This window comes from Aplidium turbinatum, chromosome 5 (genome assembly GCF_918807975.1).
Source record: "Aplidium turbinatum chromosome 5, kaAplTurb1.1, whole genome shotgun sequence".
Taxonomy (NCBI): Eukaryota; Metazoa; Chordata; class Ascidiacea; order Aplousobranchia; family Polyclinidae; genus Aplidium; species Aplidium turbinatum.
Genome location: NC_137476.1, coordinates 19,999,451 through 20,021,208, shown reverse-complemented (window position 1 = coordinate 20,021,208; position 21,758 = coordinate 19,999,451). Strand labels below are relative to the sequence as shown.

At 37.2% G+C, this 21,758-nt stretch overlaps 1 protein-coding gene across 1 annotated transcript in view; it reads left to right on the top strand.

Moving 5' to 3' along the window:
• The window catches only part of LOC145770271 (uncharacterized), a 34,990-nt gene extending 20,726 nt beyond the window's left edge, over nucleotides 1-14,264 (top strand). Inside the window, exon 9 of the mRNA XM_082581868.1 lies at nucleotides 13,362-14,264. Coding sequence (XP_082437994.1) covers nucleotides 13,362-13,946 — 585 coding nt within the window. The 3' untranslated portion in view covers nucleotides 13,947-14,264. The remainder of the gene's footprint in view (nucleotides 1-13,361) is intronic.
• Nucleotides 14,265-21,758: the final 7,494 nt, after the last annotated feature.

Below are 21,758 nucleotides of genomic sequence, written 5' to 3'. Positions count from 1 at the left end.
GCGTCACGTGAGTCGCCAGCAAGACTGAACTAGCCTACTGTAAAATAGCCCACTCGGTACTAAGTGCGTCTAAACTACTTTATTTTACTGTTTATTACTATTAACTATTATTATTATTATTAAGCGTTTATTTTAGACCTTGCAACCCGTATACCCTGAAGCAGTGGTTTTCAACCTTTTGCACCGCGACCCCTTAGGACTTAGAGCCATCAATGTAGTTTCGTGACCCTCTATAAAAACATTAAATTAAAGTATATTTAACTTAAAATTCAACCACAGTTGATTCATGCCGACGCACAGTCTATATCACGATTAGCTGTTCTATAATGTAAATCGTAAGAAAAAGAAAAATTTGAAAAAACATTATTTTGAAAAAGTGCTGATTTCTTCTTTTTATTTACTGTAGTAGAAGAAATAGTTATTCTTTAGCAGATGAAGGTTCTTCGTCGCTCGCGTTGTCATGGTCACTTACTCGGACTATTAGCCGACAATCTGTTTAATTTTAAAATCACTGCATGTACAAAAGTCGGTATAGCCAATTACGAATAATAAAGAAGACAGTTAACTAATATCTGCAAAGCTCATGCTTTTTCCATTGTAACAAGTAGCCACAAGTTCTTGCACTCGTAGATATATTCATCTTTGTCAGCTGTTTCGTTGCCAAGATGCAAAAAGGGTAACTTTGTGGTGGAAAATAAGGCTTTCCGCCAACAACACTTCAACAATCGGAAACTTCACTTTGCCAATCTCGGTACCGGCCCTGCGTCAACAGCCTCTACGAGTATGCGAAACTACCAGAAATAACCTATCAAGGCTTTGTCAGTCCGAGGATAAAGATTCAAAACTAAATTAAGGCTTTCTTCATACCCACACCACATATCATTGGAATGGGCTACACACTGTCACAACCGGTCATTGCATGCATGGACATGATCCGGGGGATGATATCTATATGCTTTCAAACAGACTCTTTGATAAAGATCAGATTCTTTTCTTGTTTAAATTCTTCCATAAATACGTCAGCTATCTATTACTTAATTTGATTCGAGTGGCACAGAAGAACGCAAACATCTGTGTCTTCATAACAAACTTTGATTGGTGATTTTCTATCACTGATTGCTATAAAAACCTTTACGAAAAATGATAACATCAGTTTCTTCTTGTGTCGTCAGCAAATCGTGTTTTTCTGATTGTCCACGAAAGTCAAGTTCCTCTAAGATGTCATCTTTTGAGGTGACGATAAGTTTGTTCGAAACTGCTTAGAGGCTTTCCATAAAATCTGCTTTAACCATATTCAATAAGTTTGACTTTGGTGTTGGTGGACACGCAAGCTGATTTCTTTGGAAGGCAATGAGTTTGACGTGTTTATTGTATTTAAACATCGACAGTGATCCACCTCTCTTGCCTGGTGTAATATTAAATGCTGAATTTTTTTGTATCGATCAAAGATCAGATAGAAATCTTACTTTGCCATCTTTTTTTTACAATGTAACATCGAACACCTTCAAGAAAATTGTTCACCTATTCTCTCATAAGCCAATGAATTGCACTGTGAAGCATTGCACAACGATCAATTATTATCGCATCACGGACAATTTTCCTTGTAAAGACTTCGATTTCCAAAGCATTTTTCAAAACAGCTTTCGATGCAGAAAGTCTGCTTTCTCCTGTGCTTTTGAATAGTGCTGTTGGAATAAGTGCAAGTTTATAGGCCTACTTGAAAAGATCTTTCATCTGGATACGACCAGCAAGCAACAAATACATCACTCTTGCGAAAATGATATCTGTGTTGCATAGCCTAGCCTACCTCTTTTGTTTTGTTCCTTGTGCTCTAGACTTGCCTGTTTTTTTTTTTATTGTACCAACTTACTTCTTTACTGTCGATTAAAAACCATCAAACAATGATTATCTGGAATGGAGGCTTTTGTTTTTTATCCATTTCGACCGATTTGTTAACTTTTACTTGCGCTGTCCAGCATAATGTTGCAAAGAGCACTTTCTGGATGGCTTGAATAATCGAGAGGGTGGAGGCATGTTTCAAGAAAGTTTTGGAGCTTCACCTTGTCTGTAAGATCTTCTTTTATCATTCCTTTTGTTTATTCTTTGTGGGTTGCCGTTGTATATTCTTAATTCTCCCTGATAGCATTCAAAAATTAGAGTACTTCATTGCAGGAGTGTTGATTTTTGGCCCAGCTTTGCAAAGGTTCTTGACTTTGTTATCTTTTTGATGATTCCATTAGGTTAGGATCTTTGCCAAACTTCATTCAGGACGTCTATCATGTAGGACGCTTATGTAGGCTGTAGACGCCTATTATCATGTCCGTTCAGGATTGTTGGTGGCTACCTTGACATTGTCAGAAGATAACATAACCCAAACCTTGCGTAATTGATACGTTCAGCAGCAAAAAAGTAAGGAATCATTTTGTGACATGCATAAAAAATGTAGAGAAAATTCTTCTTCTAGTTCTGCTGGTATGCAGTATTAGATTGTTAATTTAGTGGCCGTATTAGATTGTTAATTGAGTGCTCACTGCTCAGCAATAATCATACTCTTCTCTGCTTAGAACTCCATTTCTTTCTCAAAATCTTCAAAAGAATTACACATCATCTATATCCTATGAAATTCTTAAGCAACTCCTTGACTGCAATACGCAGTGCGCGCATATTTAAAGAAAACTCTTGTCAGTCATTATTTTTGGTACACTTGCAAAAGCAGATTATATCACAGGGGGAAAGATCACTGTTTCACATCCTATATGAAACTCATTAACCAGTACATACCATCAAGTCTTGGAATCATATGGTTCCATCGTAAAGCATAAGACCACATAATATCTAAAAATACAATGTAAAGTTGCTGATCCAATGTAAAAACTATAAATTCTTGCTCTGATTGAACAGCGATTCATTCAGCCTCATGCATCACAGTTATAATTGTGGAGGGATCAGATGGTGTTTTATCGATGAGTGGTAAGAAAGCTACCTTGGATTTTGGTTTCAACGAGATTCCAGATAACTTTGAGCCAGGAGATAACTCTGATGCATGATGCTTCTTAATAAATGAAAGATTGTCGCATCTGCTTTTATTCAAACTCAAAGCTTGATGACTTCATTATCGTTGTTATCAATTGATGCTGCTGCCGATATTTTTAATTTTCGAAATACTTGATAGCTCATGTAGATATGATCCCGTACTCATGCAAGTGTTCAATCAGTTTCCTGTCATTTGCTAGAAGTGAAGCTGCCAATGGTAATTTTGTAAAACGTTTTGTCACCACAGCGGCCAATATATTTTCAATCATAGCAGCTGGTAAACTTCTTTTGAAAGTGAAAGATATATTTGACAAGAAAATTATCAGAGTTTTATTGCATTCATCCATGAAATTTTTGGGTTTAATAGCATTATATTCATTCTTGGAATGTGGCAGGTTACAAATCTTCCTTTATTTTCTTTGAAAGGGCTCTCTCTCTGTAGGTATCATGGCTGATACAGCCCTCGAGGTACAATGATGTTCCAATTTGATCGATCTCGTGCGTCTTGCCAAATTTTAGTAGGGTTTTTGATTTGTGGTTGAAAATTGTGCAAAAATGTGAATCTTTGAGCTCCTCTTGACCGTTTTCCTAGTATTTTTCCACTTAAAGATAAATCTTCAAGTTCGCCTTTCCTTATGCTGTGACCCAAGAACTTCAGTTGCCGCATTTCTATAGATCTCATTATCTGCTGCTCCTGGCCCATCTGTTGGAGAACTGCTCTGTTGGTTCGAAAAGCTGTCCATGGAATTTTAAGAATTCTTCGGTGAAACCACATTTCTGCAGCTTCAAGCTTTTTTCGGGTTTTTGCCGTTAGCGTCCAGGTTTCACATCCGTACATCAAAATTGAAGCATTTTAACAAACGAATTTTTAAGGTTTTGGAGAGCTTTCGATCTTTAAAGATTTTATTCATAGTGTTGAAACTCGACTTTGATAATGCAATGCGTAGTATGATTTCTTCTTCACATCGGGTGCTTGGATTCAGTATTAAGCCCAAATAATTGAATTTTTGAACCTGTTCAATTTTGTTATCATTGCAGTACACGCAAATTGTTGGTTCAGGAAGACGTTTCGAGACTGCCAGAGTTTTAGATTTTTTAATGTTTGTTTTTAGTCCATATTTTTCCCTAGATGTTTGAACTGCATCTAGTAAAATTTGCAAACCACATTGTGACATTGCAAGCAAGACTGCTGTGTCATCTGCGTATCGAATGTTACTTATAAGTTTTTCGTTTATATTAATTCCTTCATCAAAATCTTTCAGTTCTCTAAGAATGAGTTCACTGTACAAATTGAAGAGATCTGGGTTCATGACACAGCCCTGTCGAACACCTCTTGATATTTCCATCCATTCAGTGATTGACAGCGGCTTGCTGCTTGTAGTATAGATTGTGTATCATACGGAAATCTTTATCATCAATCCCAATTCGTTTTAGTGATGAAAGAAGCTGGAAATGGCGTACTTTATCGAAAGCTTTCTGATAATCTATGAAACACAGAAAAAAATCTTGTTGGTGTTGAGTTGAACGTTCACACAGCATGCGAACTACGAAAATTGCATTCCTCGTTCCTTTGTCAGGCATGAATCCGTATTGGCAAGCAGATATTTCCGGTAAAATCTTGCTTCGCATTCTTTGGAAGACAATTTTCAAGAGCAGTTTTAATGTATGTGATCGACATTAGACTTATTGTTGTGTGATTTCCACACTCAAGTGTGTTTGTTTTTTTCGGAAGGGCAATAAAAAGAGATTTTAGCATATCCCTAGGTAATTCACCACTTTCATAAATGGTATTAATGAGATTCCACAACAAGTTTATTTCATCTTCTTTCAAGGCAATCAACATTTTCACCACAATTTCATCTCGGCCTGCTGCCTTGCCGGTTTTTGAATTATCTAAAGCTCACTGTACTTCTTCCTTTAATGTTGGTGGTCCAGTTTCACAATTAATCATATTATTATCAATATCTTCTCTGTCATCTTGAAAAAGGTTAGTAGGCCTAATGTAGGGAAAGTGTGGGACCTATGGAACACCAGATTTGCTCCCAAACCAAAAGTGGATTTTAAAAAATATTTATATTTGGAAACACCGTTTTGACATGTAAGCAGAAATCAACTTCGAAAATTCTGGAAAAGGCTGTTTTGAAAGACGCAAACGCTTTTTTATGTTTTTGAGCTTGAAAATGTACCTTTGAGGTCTAACTTTGTAAGAATTCTTCAGGAGTTTAGGGCAAGCAGGACTCTTAGCGCAGAATCTCCGATGAAACCATTTATTTAAACAGTATATACTGTAGACAAAAATGCAGCACAGTGAAGTGCATCATTTCAAACTTACAACCAGTTATCTAAACACCATGGCTATGTGGGACCTATGGAACACTGTTTCACATAGGTTTTGTTATGTGTGATCTCTAAGGGGGGGGCTATCATTATTCTGGCTGGATTTGTCATTTAAATGGTAAAAAACCAAGAAAGAGACACTGCGGTTTTAAATAAGCTCTGCATGCAGTCGTTGCAGAAATGTTACTGTTCAATGTGAATCCTATTACCCAAAATTTGTTAGTGGCAACACTGTTCAATATATAATGTTCGTTGCATAGTGTTTCTACTGAATTTTTTTGTTATTTTTCTGTGTATTTGTTTTTTTCGATTGGTGTTGAATGTTTTCCGTGGTGCTTTGTTAAAAATCTAGATTTTGCTTGACAATGAGCAGTGCTTTTAGCTTTAATGAAATAGCGTTCCATAGGTCCCATCGGGTGTCCCATTGGTCCCATAGGGGTATGACCAATGGAACATTTCGCAAAATTTTTGTTTTTTCTCGTAACAAGCTAACCAATCAACATATTTTTATTTCGCCTTATCATAAGTTAAAACCACCCACCAGCATAATATAATCCAAAATTTAGGTTGTTTGAAGTTAAAATACAAAAGTTATGACCATTTCAAAAAAAGAGTTCCATAGGTCCCACACTTCCCCTACTCTTCCCGTTTCTTCACATCTTTCGGTTCATAGAAAATTTTGCCATCAGAAGATCGAAAGCACTTCGAGGTTAATATAGGACCGGTTTTGGATATTAAGCGTATTTCCTTGAACAGTTCCTTCGGGCTGATGTCTTTGAGCCTTTCAAGTTTTTCACACTTTTCTTCTAACCATTGTTCTTTTGCAGATTTGCACTTTTCTTGAATATAATGATGAATTTTGTTATATTTTTCTCAGTTTGTTTTTGACTGTCTTCTTTCTGACATAAGATTTTTTATTTCTTCTGCCATCCAGTGAGGTTGTTTAGTTCGTCTGGTTTCTTTTGGTATAACTTTATCTGCTGCTGTTAGAATACTTGTTTTGAGATTGCCCCACTGATTCTACTGTTTCTTTCTTTTGGTTATAGCTGGGAGATTATCCAGGACAGCATGACAAAAATCTGTTCTTGTTACAGGGTCTTTCAGAGCAGTTAACAAATCTTTCGGTTTGCATTTCGGTTGTTTTAAAGTATTTAAACGAATTTTAATTGTTGCAATTACAAAGGGCACTCATCGACAAATCAGCATCATCGTCGTCCGTTTTAGAAACAATTAAACAAACTCATTATAGATAAAACGTTGTAAGTGTGTGTAAATCAAATCACTCTACACAAATGGTCTAGTATAGCAGTTCTAAACCGGGGGTCCGTGAAAGTTTTCGAGTTGCAGCATGATTGATAAATTACAGAGGTGGGCAGTAACTAGTTACAAAAGTAACTAGTTACTGTAACTAGTTACTTTTTGAGTAACTGTAACGGTAACTTCGTTACTATTTTCCAAAAGTAACGAAACGCGGTAACTAGTTCCTATTTTAACACTTTTTCAACAGTTACAGTTACAAGTTACTTTTGTATTGAAATTTTAGTTTTTAATTGCCGTTTATTTCTCTGCACGTGTTTGTGTCTTGCTTAGTGCGTGTTTGCTGCGTTTTGCGCAATAATGCATTTTTTTCGCAGATGTATCGGCGCAGCACTGCGCATGCGCGGTTCTACTTTTGTTTTGTGGTCTGGTGGAGAAGGGTTGCCATATTGGCGAATTGATCGCCAAAGTCCAGAAATCTGGCGATTTTTTAAGACGTTTAGCTTCATATTTATGATTTAGCTCTTTTTTGGCGATTTTTTATAACTGATTTGGCTAAATTAGTTGTTTTTGGCGATTAATCAATATGTACCAAAGACAGGCAAGACACAACAATGCAACAGGGTTGAGCATTATAATAATAAATTTTACATATTTACAAATGAATTTAACAGTCAAACGTTTTCGGTTTAACTTAAGCCCTCATCAGGAACCTGAAAATATTTATAAAAATGCAGTTAATTTCAACTTCTTGAAGGTAACTAACTAACTGACTTTAAGCATCAAGAAACACGCAGCGATTAAAAGAAATTTGTTGATGCTTATAGTCAGTTAGTTATAGTTACCTTGAAGAAGTTGAAACTTATTGCATTTAGTGTAACGCTTGCAATGCCTCTAAAAAGATTGTCTGACATTAACACTTTGCTCCTCAAAGGGAGGCCAGATTTGGCCCCCCCCTCAAATTTCCTTTAATTATTTGAAGCACAGTAACGCCATGCACTTGGTTTTTCTTGACTTTTCCTAAAATTGCCAGGCGGATCTGATGATATTAAATTTGATGCTAAAAGTAGTGTAGTTTTCTTGTAAATTCAAGATTTTAGTGAATTTTTGCTATTTCTAGCTAACTTCCAGCAAAGCGTGAAATGGATTACATTGCGATAACAAGCCATAAGCTCATAATTGCTTCGTTCGCTCATAATTGCTTCGTGCATCGTGCATTTGTAATATGCGCGAGCAGAGAGAAGCATCCTCTTGCTTTCCTTTGTTTGGTTTGACCTCAATAACACAAAGCGCGTTATTTCTAATGCTACAAAGAAAAGCCAGTGATCGCAAAGCTGTTAATTAGAAACAATAATAGCAAACGTTTTTTGCGTTATCAGCTCTACAAAGAAGAATAGCAATCCACGATCAAAATAGTAGGCTATGGAGGCCACAAACTATTCAAAACAGTTGTTTCAAGCAGATAATATTCATTGACGAATAAAAAACGTTACAATAAGAAATCTTCTCTTGGGTAAAGACACGAAAACCTGGTTTCGAAATAAACGTTCTATGGAAATGCCCTCATTGACAAAACTTGCAATTGAGGAAATGTATCACTGCAAATGCTTTTGGGAGAAGCCGGAGAGATAGCGTTTTTGCAAACAGTAATTGTGAGATACACTCAAAATTGTGAGATAGCTGCTACGTGTAAATGGAGCCTAACTCGATGGCGTCCCTTCCCTGCTTTATGTCGCCTACTTGTTGTTATGTCCTGTATTTTTGTATCACAGTGCACTGTGTTTTGTTCCAAAGAGCGCAAAATAAAGATGATAATGCCTCATCTACATTACAAAATATTTTGTAATGTACAAACAAAATGTACAATGTACACAATGTACATTACAAAATACTTTGTAATGTAGACGAGGCATAAAGTTAGGCGTCACATAAGACAAACAACAAATCAGCTTTCTTCTTCATTGATTCAACATCTGAATACGTTGCCCCAATGTATAAGAGGCCGGCTATTGTGAAGACCCGCCATTTATAAACGATCCGATTATACCAAAAGTGGGACAAACTAGTGGATCAAAGAATGAATAAACAATGCTGAGAAAACTAAATCTAAGTGACGAACAATACCGATGTCTTCATTTATCTTGGAAAAATGCTGCCTAAACTTATCAACAAAAAATACCGTAAATAACGGCAAGGATCCCGAAAGCAGAATTTGCTCGACTTTGGCATGAATTTAGTCAGACATCTACAGTAATAATTCCACACATACAATATCGGGCTCTCAACGGCTGTAAGATACATAATAATCAACCTGGTTCTGGACGATTTGTGTAACAGTTTAGGGGAAGACACTACTTGAAATGATGCACCACACAAAAGATTTTCAATGAAGACTGAGTCTAAAAACCGATGTGGATTGTGCTGCACAATAACTTCAAGTTTAAGACAGAAGAGGCAGAAAATATCACGATAAAAATAAAGATCTTGTGGGAAATTTTCGAGAATCATAACACGATGCAATTACCATAAACGCTTAGTTTGCATGCTGCTCTAAGCTGGCCGGCAACCACAAAGGTAGACAACACAGGCAGTTTATAATTCGGTAACAGCGCAATAAACATTATAAATACGTAAACCGACAATTTTCTTTTACAAACGTTTTACGTCTAATAGTAAATTTTCCCCCAACAATTTTTTGTGAAGCGCTTGCAAACCACGGTTTTGTAAAATAATTCATCATTATTATTTTTTACTTCTCGGATATTGTAAAACGTCATCAGCAAAATCACAAAAAATTTTTTCATTACTTCAATGTAGTAGGCCTAAGAATTTTTTATAGAATTGTAGCCACGTTGTTTCAACAAAGAAGCCATTTTTTGGCAATATAAAGTTATAGAAAATAATTTGCAATCATGCAAATGGTTGGAAAGAATCTGGGAAGTCTTCTCACAATCTGGCACAAAGTGATTATGTTTATTGTATATCTGCAAAATGTTTTACGACAAACTTTGAAGCTTCGTTAAAATCATTTTTATCTTTGAAGTCAAAAGTTAATTTTCTTTTGGCCAGAAACATAATCACTGCCTTGCTGATGTTGTCGCCTTTACGCGTATTTTTTGTGCTTCAAACAATAAGGACCCAGTCAGCAATCCAGTCTGTTTACATTGATTCAACATTTGTAAACGTTAAATTTATGTAGATTTGCTGACTGTGGGTTATTTCACATTTCCTTTGTTTACGCATGTTCCTCAATTCGCTGTTGCATTGTTTCGACGCTGGCGGACTAAAATTGTATTTTCAAATTGATTGACGCAATCTTCAATAAAAAGTGGGCTTCGAACTTAGCTTTGTTGATGTAAATGCTGTATTTTTTGTGGATGTAATTTATGAGTCATGTTTATAAACACCCGTAAGCGAAATGACTTATGATGGAGCCTGCATGATATTTGTGATGCGACTTGACACAAATCCACAATTTCAAAAGCACCTAATTTGAACTTAGAAATTTCAGATAATTTCAACAACTTGTTCAATTGTCTTCTCTCTACTAAAAATATTCATACTACAAACTCAATTGTAGACCTAAAATACACAAACGAAGATGTAAACAGCTATTCAAGCAGGCTAAGGTGTTACTTATGAGAAATTTGGTTCCATAAAACTAGAAGCTAGCCATGAGTTTCGGAATGCATTAGTTTAGGACAAAAATGTAAGACAACAAACGCAGTTTTGTTTTTTCAAATTCGTGTAACAATATTACTCTAATTGTAACTATTTTAGAATCAGCGAGTAGCTTACAATAAGATTTGCTCGCAAATCTTTATCAATGCAATGATTCGGCACACCGCACACACACTTCGTGCGTTCGATTGAGCTCTTTGTTATTCAGAACTTTGCATGAAATCGGATTAGCATGGTAATTAAATAGCGGCAAGATAAATCAAAATTGTCGTTTTTGGGTACCTTTGCAAAAATTGAAATATCAAGTTTAACATATAAAATTTCAAAATAATGATTTTTCAAATTTATAGACAAATGATTTGTTTTCACACCAGTGCAACTTCTGTTGAAATAGCACCAGCGGATAACACGTAACAGCTGATTGAATTTGATCCAAAAACGGCTCCCCCTTGAGCAGTTAACTTCCAAAAAAACGTTGAAAAGCAAAGGGTTAAAACCAGCAACAGCATTGCTGTTTGCTTGCCGTTGGTGGACGTTCTTGTGGAAGCAATACAAACCAGATTTGGTCATTGGTTCGAGGACAGCGACTGCATTCCACCTACAATTTAGACTTATCTGTGTTTAATGCCTGATCATTAAGCGACACTGCTGAATTGAAGACAAAAATAAAACAGAACATGCTTCAAGCAATTGAAGAAGCAAACTGGTCTGCTGAAGAGGGGAGCAGCAGCGACGCTGAAGTGGATGGTGGTAGGTAGAGCCACGAAGGACTTTTGCACCACTTTACGCAAATACCTAGAAAAGAAAGCAATGCGCGTTGAATCTGTTACAGGAGTATTTGGAAGCGGACCCTGAGGACAAGTTAAGCGGATCCAGATTCACAATTGGACCGATGAAAAAACTGTTTTAAAAACATAACACTCCCATTCCGTCAAGTGCTGCAGTAGAAATGTTGTTTTCATTGCAGCACTTGTTCATCACCAGACTATTCGTTCATCCCCGACGCCGACACACGCTCCATCGACCTGACACTACCAAGACAGGCATGGGTGCGCCTCAACCGTCTCCGTACGGGCGTCGGGCTTTTCCGCTCAACCATGCACCAATGGGAAATGGCCTCTTCCTCCTGTGAATGTGGTGCCGAGGAACAGACCGCAGACCACATCATTGATTGATTGATTAAATCTTTATCCTCGGACTGGGAAAGCTTCTTGCAGAACTTAATCCTGGCAGTTTCGAATACTTGTAGAGGCTTTAAATCACTGACGCAGGCCCGGTCACCGAGATTGACAGAGTGAAGTTTCCGATTGTTGAAGTCTTGTTGCCGGGAAATTATTCCATCTATTAGATGCCGCTAAATAGAGAGGAGTCCTTAACGTGCGTTGCTCAAGCGCATGCCCTGAGAGTCGAACCAGTGCCGCTTGATCTTGAAGCTTTTTCGTTCCAGAAGTGACGCGCTAACCAATTGAACTATCGGGGCGGACATCATCGATGACTGTAACATCTTTAAGCCACCTAACGGAGTGGAAGGTCTGCGTCATGGATGATGAAACTAAAGACTGGCTGCTCTCTAGTAGCCTTCTAGTGTAGTCCGGGAACATCGTGAATCTGGGGCGGTAAAAGGATAGACTTTCGGCCCCAGGGACTCACACAACGACGACGATTGGGCAAGGATGGACATTTTAAAGCCCAAAAGGGCAGGCCTGAGTGACGAGCACTTTGAAATGCTCGTATTTCTCAAAGGAAATAAACATATAAGCCACTGAGTATTTTTTTTTAAATAAAACCTTGTTGGTTTTGTACTTGTGCTGTTATGTTAGCATGGATGGCTCTAACACTATATATCAAACATTGCGGTTAAACTGGGCTTGCATGCAGAGCTGGCCAGGTGCAGAATTTTATGTTCAGATTTGTGAGTAACTGAAAGTAACTAGTAACTGTAACTAGTAACGGTAACTAGTTACTTTTTAAAATTGGTAACTGTAACGGTAACTCAGTTACTATTTTGGCCAAGTAACTGTAACTGTAACTCAGTTACTTTTGAAAGTAACTTTGCCCACCTCTGATAAATTACAACATTTAAAAAACGGTTACGTTTTGTTTGTGTATTACAGTGATTCTCAGTCTGTGCGTTGCTACGCCCTGGTACGTTGATAGAAATTTCAAAGGGCGTCACACAAAGGTTCAAAATCCTTTTTAAACACTTAATTTTTTTTATTAGGCTATGTAATAATATATGTTGAACTTCATTCTCTTCAGACAGCAGATTGCTGAATAATGCTTAATTTAGAAATGCAAATGTTATTCAACATATTATTAGCACTTACAGTTTTGCAATTACTGTGATTTCAACGAAATATTGATTACAAATGAAAAATGGTAGAAATTCTTTGTAAAAGTCTCAAAAATTTATTAACTTTCAATAAAATTAAAAAAAAGCATTAAATCAGCAAATTTTTCTAAATTAAATTCTTCGAAACTTAATAAAACATTTATTTCCGGTAGGAGACGCGATATAGGCAACTAAAATTTCAGATAATTTGTTGGGGTCCGCGACCGCTTCGATGGCACTAAAAGCGGTCTGCCAAGACAAAAAAGTTGAGAACCACTGATCTAATGTTACTGCGCAGTCCCCTTAGAGAGTGTACTGTTCAGTAGCCTGGCTATATTTTTAAACAAGCTATTTCAAATATTAAAATATTAACATCTGCAATATGCGTAATATAGGCTACAAAAGAAATAACAATTAGCTTAAAAGTTCAATTTTCAGTTTGACTAAGCACTATCAGTATTAAGCTTAACAACAAACTATAGTTCTGAACAGAGCAGTGTTGAATTTTTAGAAACAGAAAATTGAACTCTATTTGATTGTTAAAATATTTTGTCACCCAACAGCTGCTTTTGACTCCTAAAGCTGTTTTTTCAGCTACGTCACTGACGTTGAGTATGTAAGTAGTTCTTATTATATAAAGTTATAGGCCTACATGTAGGCTACATCAGTGCCATTATTACTTTCAGCAAACTTTTTACTAATATTTGACTAATATATTCAGGTATTCAGTTTCCCATTTTGGCGTCAAATATCTGCTTGGTTCCGTCTTATTCCAGTCATCCTATATTTCGGAGTAGTGTCCGCTCTGTGCGCTACTGTGGTAGAGGGAGAAAATGGCGAAAGCGGATTTACTCGATTCTACGAGATGTTTTTTATTCCTGCAGAAGAATACATGATGTTCTTTTTCAGCTGGCTTTTTCTTTACGTATTTATAGTAATTGAAGGTATCGTAATCGGCGACAAAAAGCCCACTGGCAATGTCGCTACATCTCCCATCAAACATATTCTTTATGTTTGCGGTATTGTCATCATATACGCCATTCTCATTGTCATATCACACTTGATGCGGTACGCCTCAGGCCAGCTCATTGCCTTGATGGTGATCTATGTGTTCATATTTACTTTTGGAGCTTGTATATCAATTATTTTTTTCAAACAACTAATGGGGCCCTCAAGAAAATTGACTCGACGAATTGCAGTTTCCACTGTTAATACGCACGAAAATAGCACTGACAAATCACCGTCGAAAGGAAAAAGCGTTGATCGGGGAAATATTAATGAAGCTTACCTAAGCGATAAATTATAATATAATAAAATACCAGTATCGCTGCTAGGTGTCGTACGCATTTTATATTCCCATTAATTTTTTCATTGGCAATTTTAACATTTGAGCATTTGCAGGTGCTATCTAACTTTATCGCAATTTAACCCTACCGATCAAGCTAATTAAGTGATTAAATCTCATAACAGATTTACGCCTTTGCAAAATAGTCTACTCTATAGCATCTCTTTTCTTAAACAAGCCTGATGTTACATTTGTTTATCAAAGCTAATCTGTGTAGCATTTCATTACATTGTTCTACAATCTACAGTATCGTTATCGTTTACAATAAATGCTATTAATACGGCACTACAAAAAAGTGTTTTATGCCAAGCAAAAAGTCAAGCAAAGCAAATTACATCAAATTCAGTTAGGCTACTACGTTAGGCTAATCATTAAATTATAAGCAAATAAAACTAAACAATCACATGGCATTTAACATAATATAATAACAGGAAAATATCCTAAAAATTACACACGTTTTCGACCACACTCATGTTAGCCCTTATCAAGTAACCAACTGATTGATGTTCTCCATAAATTAAAATTACAGAAACTAATCTACATACACAAAATCGAAAAAAGAAATGCACATTAATGAAATGACAAGGCAGAGGAGAGACAAAATCACATGACGCTTAATTGCAAAAACAAAAAAACACACATTAATGACGCAAGTGATTCCTCGTGCCCCATCCCGTGATTAACATCTGCGCCCAAGCAGATGCCGAATGAAACTTGTCAAATAAGAGCCTCCACCAGGACGGCACAGCAGCAGGGGGCAATGGACAAGTTCAGACGCCTCACCAACCTGCAGCTCAACATAGAAGGCTTCACATTCACAACAAGCAGTATCAAAGTTGTGGAGCAGTTTGCCCATGTGCTACCAACCGGGCACTCGTCATCCTCCTCCAGCAGACCCACTGCAACTCTGCAGATAGGCTAGCTATCCGGCAAAGGCAACAATACCACGTGGACACCGAACCAGCTACACACCATGCTAAGACTCTGAGTGTGAAACTCTTTACCACTCTTATCTAATAATTAATTAAACTACCATTCAACGTTTTATAGGCAGAGAAAACTTTTTCTCGAACCGTAGAAAATTTCATTATCAGATCACCGCTTCAATGCGTGATGGAAATCTACAGATAAATCTGCATCAGGCTTTGCAGAGTGCAAAAACAGTGTTGCAGAACGCGTTTTCGAATATTAAATTCTCATCAGTGCAACTACGTTTATGAACGCAATAACAACGGTTAAATTTAAACTCAATACAATACATTACAAACATTATAAGGACATATTCTCAGTGTTCAATTGAATATTAGTCTAATAAATCCAGAGACATCAGAAAATCACTTCCCGCATGCAATTCCAGACCGACATTACTCGCTTAAGGTTTTTTTTTGTTAAAACAAACTTAATGTTCAAAGCAAAAAAGCCATCACGATGAACATCTACCGAAGTATACTAATTTACAGTACTTAGATAAGCACTGAAAATTAATAGACGGTATTGTTATTAATATCAATTCAATATGATTTCAGTGATTATAATACACTTATAATTTAACTATTAATTTAACCGTTTAATTTAACCTTTTAATTTAACTATTAAATTTAACCGTTGTTATTGCGTTCATAAACGTAGTTGCACTGATGAGAATTTAATATTCGAAAATGCGTTCTGCAACACTGTTTTTTGCACTCTGCAATGCCTGATGCAGATTTATCTGTAGATTTCCATCACGTAAAGCGGTGATCTGATAATGAAATTTTCTACGGTTCGAGAAAAAGTTTTCTCTGCCTATAAAACGTTGAATGGTAGTTTAATTAATTATTTCCGAAAGTTCCTTGGTTTCATATTATCTGAACTCTTATCTAAACGCCACATCTAGTACCGTAGCCTACTGCTTCTTGCACGATCGCCACCAGATTACTTGAGCGGCTATAGATGCAAAGAAGCTTGAGCGATGGAACAAAACCGTTCAAAACATTGAATTTTCACACACAAGCCGAAAAGCATGGAGCATCACCAACAACCTAACTGGGCGCTCAGCTAACTCCCCTCGCCAGTGCCTCGTTTCTGCAAATGCCATCACTTCTCAGCTAGTGCAAAATGGGGTCTACAATTAAGACAAATGGCCGCAAATCATCCCGCCTTGTCGCTAAGGAGGTATCTGCCCAGTGACGAGTGGAAACACCACAAGAAGAAACCATCTCTGGAGACTTCACTCCAGAGAAGTTTACCATCGCCCTCCACCTAAACCACACAAGTCTCCAGGGCCGGATAAAATCTGCTTTGAGCTTATGCTCCATGCTGGCTCTGTCCTCAAGTATTTGGGAACCCAAAATATGTAAGGTACCTACATCTATGAACACCATCATTCTGGAAGAATAATAGACCTTTCTTACAGCTAACCAAATGAAGCGTGACGTGGAAAACAAACCACTTCACGAACTGAAATCGTAGTAGTGAATCACAGTTTTTGAACGTTTTGGTTGTTGTTTTCATCGAACAATCACTCATTTTAGTCGTACATTTTATACTAAAAGTACTTTTTTGACTGAATATTACAATTAAATTGTTATCTATTTTCAGAAAAAAAAGAATTTACAGCAGGGCCGTAGCCCATGAACCTAGCTAGTAGGCTAACTACCACTGGCACAGCGCTTTAACCTACTGCACGAGGCCACTGAACGAAAGGACCTAGTATTGATAAATGTTATTTTGAAATACTTCAGATAACAACAGTGGCGGATTTAGGGCAAAATTTTAGGGGGCGCCAAAGAAGTATGGATCAACCTTTCATATAATTTATGTTCTTTCATGTAATTTTTGAATTGAGGAACCTATTATTTTAAATCAGGTGATGAAAGATCATTGTTACGCACACAATAAAAGGTTACTAGCGGTTAGTAGGTCTACTTGCCGAGACTAAACATCGCGCATTGTTTTACGTTAGTAACATGGAAATTTACAAGTTAAAGTATAGCATAAAAAGGAAATTTGCATGCAGACATAAAAAAATAAGTGAATAAAAAAATAACAGTTAATCTCTCAAGTACATGTAGCTCCACACAGAGTGAAATTTACATGCCTTTTGACTCTTTTTTATTTCTTTAAAAGTATTATTGACTCAAAAAGAATGTCTAAAAAGACATTACGAAAAGTAACTACGGACAAAGGCCAGTGTTTCGATCTTCAGATCTCTTCAGCGTAGTAAAGTGAAAGTAGAAAGTTGTCTTGAAGCGTTGGTTGAGGTGATGATTTGAAACTTGAGTGATTGTTGTGAGACAATGAGACTGGATTTAAGTTTTTAATTTGGACCTCAGCGAAACGTGGTTTTACAGCCTATTAAATGGTGTGATTTTTTTAAGAGAATTTGTGCTAAGAAATGGCAGGAATTTGTTAAAAATAAAAACTAGAAAAAAAAGACAAGAATTTACAACTGAGCTAGGACAAAACAATCATCTGAGATGGATCTAAAATACAAGAAATTAGATTCTAGCGGCACATATAAGTATAAAAATTCAAAGAAAATGAAGGGGTGTACCAGCAAACATCTATAGGATTGGCCCATGATACAAGAGAAGGATCCCCAGAGGATACAAACTGATATGAATGAATCAACAAGTGAATAAAAAAATAACAGTTAACCTCTCAAGTACATGTAGCTCCACACAGAGTGAAATTTACATGCCTTTTGACTCTTTTTTATTTCTTTAAAAGTATTATTGACTCAAAAAGAATGTCTAAAAAGACATTACGAAAAGTAACTACGGACAAAGGCCAGTGTTTCGATCTTCAGATCTCTTTAGCGTAGTAAAGTGAAAGTAGAAAGTTGTCTTGAAGCGTTGGTTGAGGTTATGATTTGAAACTTGAGTAATTGTTGTGAGACAATGAGACTGGATTTAAGTTTTTAATTTGGACCTCAGCGAAACGTGGTTTTACAGCCTATTAAAAGGTGTGATTTTTTTAAGAGAATTTGTGCTAAGAAATGGCAGGAATTTGTTAAAAATAAAAACTAGAAAAAAAGACAAGAATTTGCAACTGAGCTAGGACAAAACAATCATCTGAGATGGATCTAAAATACAAGAAATTAGATTCTGAGATAAAATAAAATTAAATTAGAGATCTGAAGATCGAAACACTGGCCTTTGTCCGTAGTTACTTTTCGTAATGTCTTTTTAGACATTCTTTTTGAGTCAATAATACTTTTAAAGAAATAAAAAAGAGTCAAAAGGCATGTAAATTTCACTCTGTGTGGAGCTACTTGAGAGGTTAACTGTTATTTTTTTATTCACTTGTTGATTCATTCATATCAGTTTGTATCCTTTGAGGATCCTTCTCTTGTATCATGGGTCAATCCTATAGATGTTTGCTGGTACACCCCTTCATTTTCTTTGAATAAAAAAATAAATTGGAATTTTAGGGGGCGCCGCGGCGCTCCGGCGCCATAGGTAAATCCGCCCCTGGATAACAACTAAAGTAGGTAGCCTAACCTTGTTTTTATTTCCTTTAAAATGTACACTTATAATTTTTTTCTTGCAGCATTCTCGCTTATTTCTCGATGCTTTTGTCCTTACCTTGGCCAATAACCTATGCTTTCTGCTAATATGGTCACTCCAGGTTTCTAGCCACTTAATGTTTGTGTTCGGTTCGGCTTCTTTTGCTCTTATGGAAGTAATAGTATATTGACACAGAATCAAGCGCATTTGTATTTTTTGTAATTATTACTTTCTGTCAAAATAGGAACAATCACATTACAAATTTGCCACGCATAGCCTACGCGCTACGCTTTCATTATGAATTTGACTACAGTGCATGTGGAACCACCCAATAATTTATCATATTTTTTTGGTTAAGCCACTACTATTTTAAGTTATTAGCCTATTAACTGTTGTCTAAATTTTTAGTAAACTTTTTATCATTATAAAATTCTAATTAACTAAACTACTAGGCGAAAGTTTGCACGATGTTCGCAAAAGACGTCGGTTCGACACCTCTCCAGAGTTTGCTGCTGTAACGTTTCTGGGTTGAAGGGATGACGCTGCTGTGTTAGAGGGTATAAGACAACACTAGATTTGGGAATTCATCTTTATTGCGGCAATCGTTGCAGCGATTAGAGCGGATTCAGAAACGTCACTGACTTCCCGTGGTGAGAGCGAAGATCGAAAAGAAAAGAAGATTACCACACCAGTCTGTTTTATAGGCGAAATCAGTCACCCTTGGCGAGTGCTGCCAGACGTAATGCTAATTAATTAAAACTTGAAACAGTTGAGAGTACGGTAGGCTAAGCAATTGAATTAAGATAACTGCACTGCAGAATATAGGTTGATGACGAATGCGAGACAACAGTCGGTACATACGTTGGCCCCAGTCAAAACGACGTTGAAACGTAGATGAAACGTCGTGAATGACGAAAACAGTAAGTTATGATTGAGGGTTAGAAACTGAAATTGAATACTGGGGCGCAACTGTGAAATCAGCCATGAGAGAAAACAAAAAAATTTACAAGCGTTTATTTTAGAGAAACATTAAGCATATATACAAACAGGTAAGCGTCCATGGCTGTCCATGTCCTGCCTCCGAAGAGATAGGACCTGACACCCATGGAAGCAAACCAGAAAGGTAAACAAATGTATGTAGCCTAACGTTGCGCGCTCGGTTGTGCGAGACAGGATGTTCCAAAGTCATACTATTAGTTCGAGTATTTTGATGAGGGAGGACGAGACAGCAGTTGATGTGGAAGTTCGATGATATGTGATGAGCACGACAGCAGGTGATAAGCAGTTCAGTTAGTAGTCCATTGATGGATGACGAGCACGACAGCTGTTGAGTTGTGAGTCCGTTGATATGGGACGAATATGACACGAAGGAGGCCAGCTTGTATAATTGCAAGCTGTGTGACATGCAGTCATTGCATGTCGAAAGTGGCGCAAATAGCGGCACTGGTTTGGTTGACTTCGCGGTGTGCTTCTGACGTGGAGAAGGCTTGAAACGTCGCGGTGTGCTTCTGACGCAGAGAAGGCTTGAGTGATGAACGATGCAGCAATTGCACGTCGAAGGTGTGTCGCAGGAAGTAGCGGCAGACATGGGGTTTACCATGTTGGTTGCGTCGCCGGCTGTGGATAGCCGTATTGAAGGTCATCTCCGTGGAGGCATCTCGTGGTTGAGGTATGTAATGAGGGACTGTTCAACTCAGTGCAAGTCGTGGAGAACATGGGGTGCTGTGGTGCCATGTTGAAGTGGTCTCATCAGTGAGCTTGTCGTGACATCATTGTGGTGCTGTATTGAAATCTCTTGAAGTCTCGCATCAACCTCTCGCAGCAACCGTGTTGATGGGCGCGTCTGAAACGAAATTGATACAAAGTAACGACCGCTAAAATGTAACACATAAGCAGTATAAGGACACATTACAAAAAAAAATGACGATACATGCAGGCACACAAGTTATTAAATTGGCAAGGCATGGCAAGGCAATGCCGGCTGGATAGGTAGGAAACGAGACAAGAAACTATGAGAGTCGTAGTATAGGTAGGCTACTGAGTAGGCTCAGCACTCATTAAAAAAAAAGCGACAAACACGAGCATAAAAAAATGTTGTAATGACGTAGCATGACGTGGTCATGGCGGCAAATGCCGCCGGAGATACTGTAACATACATTAAAAAAAAGTAGCGACAAAAGTTGTTGTAATTAAGTAGCATGACAGTGTCATGGCGTAAGCTTAGATAGGCCTACTTAGGCAAAATTGAATGCAAAACAGCAACACGAGTTGCGGCAAGATGATGGTAAGTATAACACAAGGTGGCAGTAGGCTTAAGTAAAAGAGTGTACAAAGTGACGTGAGCACAGAGAGTACATGACGTTGTCATGGCGTAAGCTTAGATAGGCCTACTTAGGCAAAATTGAATGCAAAACAGCAACACGAGTTGCGGCAAGATGACGTTAAGTATAACACAAGGTGGCAGTAGGCTTAAGTAAAAGAGTGTACAAAGTGACGTGAGCGCAGAGAGACATCATGACGTGTTATAAACGTGGCAGTTGTTAGGAAATCGATGCATAATGGGGAGATTGATAATGAGGAATAAGGGCGGCAATTACCTGTAGGCTACCGTACTAGTTAGGCCTACTTGCGACAAGTTAAAAAAATTTATGCAGTGGATTCTATAGCAACTATAAGGATAAGGTACCATCTAATAAAAGTTAGTTAGGCCTATAAGTGGTTGAAAGCAATGAATGTAGGCTACAGTAAGCTACTAGGAACTAGGTGATTACAGATACTTAAAAAAAATTTGTATGCAGTGGTTTCTATAGCAACCACAAGGATAAGGTACCATGGAATAGAAATTATTTATAAGTGGTTGAAAACGATGAATGTAGGCTACAGTAAGCTACTAGGTGATTACTGTACAGATACTTAAAAAAATCTGTATGCAGTGGTTTCTATAGCAACCACAAGAATAAGGTACCATGGAATAGAAGTTATAAATGGTTAAAAATGATTAATATAGGCTGCAGTAGGCTGCTAGATGATTAGAGATATTTTAAAAAAAATTTTGCATGCAGTAGTTTTTATAGCAAGCACAAGAATAAGGTACCATGGAATAGAAGTTATAAATGGTTAAAAATGATTAATATAGGCTGCAGTAGGCTGCTAGATGATTAGAGATATTTTAAAAAAATTTTGCATGCAGTAGTTTCTATAGCAAGCACAAGAATAAGGTACCATGGAATAGAATTTGTAGCCTAAGTGGTTGAAAATAGTGAATGTATGCTCCAGTGCTAGA